A 3,030-nucleotide genomic window follows, 5' to 3' on the forward strand; every position below is an offset into this window, starting at 1 on the left:
TATTTGATACACCTTCACGACCTGGGTGGAAGAATTTGTTAGAATTTGCTCATTGGTACAACAAAAAACTCGTGGCCGCATGATGTCTATCCCCTGCAACCGCACTACGGTGCAGCGTCCGTCGCGGCACATCAGGCTCGCCGCGCTGCAGTAGGCCCTTGGAGAAGGCCACCGACTGCAAGCAACACCATTCCCGTGCCTCCAGGCCACCTCCCGCTGCTGTCGTAGCGCTTGTCTTCTCTCTGCAAGCTCCTTGGGGGAGAGGACGGTTATGTAGGAGAACGTCATGGGGGTTGTTGCAATGGTGTAGAATGCTCGCTGGTTATAGGCGGAGGAGGCATGGGGCGGCACAACCTTAGAGGAGAGAGGACCGATATAGATAGGACTTGGTGGAGCGATTTGTTTCTAGGTTGTAAAAAACGCGGTTAAAAAACGGAGAGCAAGAGTTGGGTTTTTTTAGGATAAAAATCGTTGAGGGGGGACGTTAGGGCGTTTGATCGATGGGGAGCGAGGTAACCAAAGGAAACAAAATGACCTACAGGCTCCACATTAATAGTAGAAAGATAATTGTATATTACTCCCTCGGTCGCATAGTGTCAAAACGCTTTTATATTTAGTCTAAAAAAATGCTCTTATATTATGGGATCAAGGGAGTAGAGCACAAACAGCACTTCATGGCCTCCGGTAACACGCGTGTTGGGCTTCCGGAGTCGTTGGGCCGACTGGGTCGGTCTTTGGCTTTGCAGTGTCCTTGGGTGACGCCGGCTGGGTTGGTGTTGGTCCTTGCTTCTTTGCGTACGACTGTATGGGGGTTATCCGAGTAGGAGTATTGTTACGTGGGAGAGGAGCTAGCTTCTAGCTGCGTGATCCTTTTTCGTCTGGAAAAAGGACGCGGGCGAGGAAGACATCGACACGGCCGTTGAATGAGAGCACGGCCGGAGAGGGAGTTCAATAAGGACTGAACCCAAATCAAACCGTTTAACCTACCCGTAACCATATCCACATCAGATATAACTTGGGGAAGGCGAAGGGGAACCCCCTGCTATATAAGTTCGGCCACCCACGCCCCAAACAAATCAGAACCAACCTTCCTCAAGTCGTGTCTTCCCCCGAGCAATCGAGTTGTGTTCCCGGCGATCGATCGATCTAGCTGAGCATCATGGTTTCCGCCGATGTGGCCCGCAACATCGTCGGCATCATCGGCAATGTCATCTCCTTCGGCCTCTTCCTCTCCCCTGTGTAAGCCCTCACCCCTGCTTCCATAGTCTCGTCTCCCTCTTGTCTAATCTGTATACATCGAAGGTGGTCGTGGCTTGTGGGTAGTAGCTAGCTAGGGCATGAATCTGATACTTGTTTTCTGCTTGTACGTACGCAGGCCAACGTTCTGGCGGATCTACAAGGCCAAGGACGTGGAGGAGTTCAAGCCGGACCCCTATCTGGCGACGCTCATGAACTGCCTGCTCTGGTTCTTTTACGGGCTCCCCATCGTCCACCCCAACAGCACCCTCGTCCTCACCATCAACGGCATCGGCCTCGTCATCGAGGGCGCCTACATCATCATCTTCATCATCTACGCGGCCAAGAACACAAGGGTACCTACGTGCCACCCTCCTAATGCCCCTCATCCGGCCTACTGTCTCTTTTCGGCGTTAGTTTCTGTACAGAAGATCCTCCTGCATGCCCTAACCCATGCCATGTGCCTGTGCTGTGCGTGCAGTGGAAGATGCTCGGCGTGCTCGCCATCGAGGCAGCGTTCATGGCTGCCGTGGTGGCCGGTGTGCTCGTCGGCGCCCACACCCATGAGAAGCGCTCCATGATCGTAGGCATCCTCTGCGTCATCTTCGGCTCCATCATGTACGCCTCCCCGCTCACCATCATGGTACGTACACCACCCCAACTTATGGATCGTCGACCCGTGATCTTTGATAACCTCTTTAACTTGTTAGTTCAGGTGGCTAATTATTCTGCGTTGTGCACGTATGGTGTGGTAATGATGCGTTGTCTAGAAAAATACCTGCCTATAATTTATTTTTAAAGTTCTAATGGATGCTTTTGACAGACCTTAATTTGTTAAGTAGTATACCTTGTTTGTTGTTGATTCTGCTTGAAAATCTATGCCATCTAAAAGATGCACCCACCTTTCATGTTTTAACGTTGGTGCCAAAACCCTGTTAAAAAAGTCCGAATTGAGTTGTTCACCTCTCACGCACCCAAGTTCTTCTACACTATGCTACATCATATATTTTTAATCAAAAAAGCCTACGGTTTATTTCTACCTCAAGGTAAACTTCCTTTACGGGTGAATTACTAGCTCAGGCTAATTGTTAATTACAGACGCTTTTACCAACTTACGAGTGTACTAAATACTAATATAACTCAAAAATTTAAGATGAAAGTAGTAACATTGTACTGCTTATTTGCAGGGTAAAGTGATCAGGACCAAGAGTGTGGAGTACATGCCATTCTTCCTGTCGCTGGTGAACTTCCTCAATGGCTTGTGCTGGACGGGCTATGCGCTCATCAAGTTTGACATCTACATCACGGTATGTACATACACATACATATTGGAAATAAGAACTCGCAAACCCAGCCAGACATACAATCAAGAACTCCTCAGCGCGGATTGATCTAACTGTTATGTCCCCTTTAAATTCTGTGCAGATCCCCAATGCCCTCGGTACAATCTTCGGCCTCATCCAGCTGATCCTGTACTTTTACTACTACAAGTCGACCCCCAAGAAGGGCAAGAACGTTGAACTTCCCACTGTCCTCACCAAAAACACCGTTACCAGCGGCAACGTCTCCGTCACCGTTGAGAAATAAACTTGGCTTCGTCTTTAGCCCTGAAGATTTTGAGTAGTTAATACCGGATGATACTTCAACAAGTTGATGTTAATTAGTACTACTTTTTGTTAGCTATCAGAGTCTTAGATTGCCTTTAATTTCGTGAACCATTGTCGTCTGTCCGAGACTACTAGTGCAAATTACAAGTGTATATAAATACCAATGCAGCTGAGTTATCCCAGAGAT

At 48.5% G+C, this 3,030-nt stretch overlaps 1 protein-coding gene across 1 annotated transcript; it reads left to right on the forward strand.

Annotated features, from left to right (window-relative positions):
* The first annotated feature begins 1,159 nt into the window (after positions 1 to 1,159).
* On the forward strand, positions 1,160 to 2,823 carry LOC141040623 (bidirectional sugar transporter SWEET6b-like). Its single transcript, XM_073506740.1, has 5 exons — positions 1,160 to 1,239; positions 1,376 to 1,592; positions 1,718 to 1,879; positions 2,424 to 2,543; positions 2,662 to 2,823. The coding sequence occupies exons 1-5, from the start codon at positions 1,160 to 1,162 to the stop codon at positions 2,821 to 2,823; spliced, it is 741 nt and encodes a 246-aa protein (XP_073362841.1).
* The last annotated feature ends 207 nt before the right edge of the window (positions 2,824 to 3,030 follow it).

Source organism: Aegilops tauschii, chromosome 2, assembly GCF_002575655.3.
Source record: "Aegilops tauschii subsp. strangulata cultivar AL8/78 chromosome 2, Aet v6.0, whole genome shotgun sequence".
NCBI lineage: Eukaryota > Viridiplantae > Streptophyta > Magnoliopsida > Poales > Poaceae > Aegilops > Aegilops tauschii.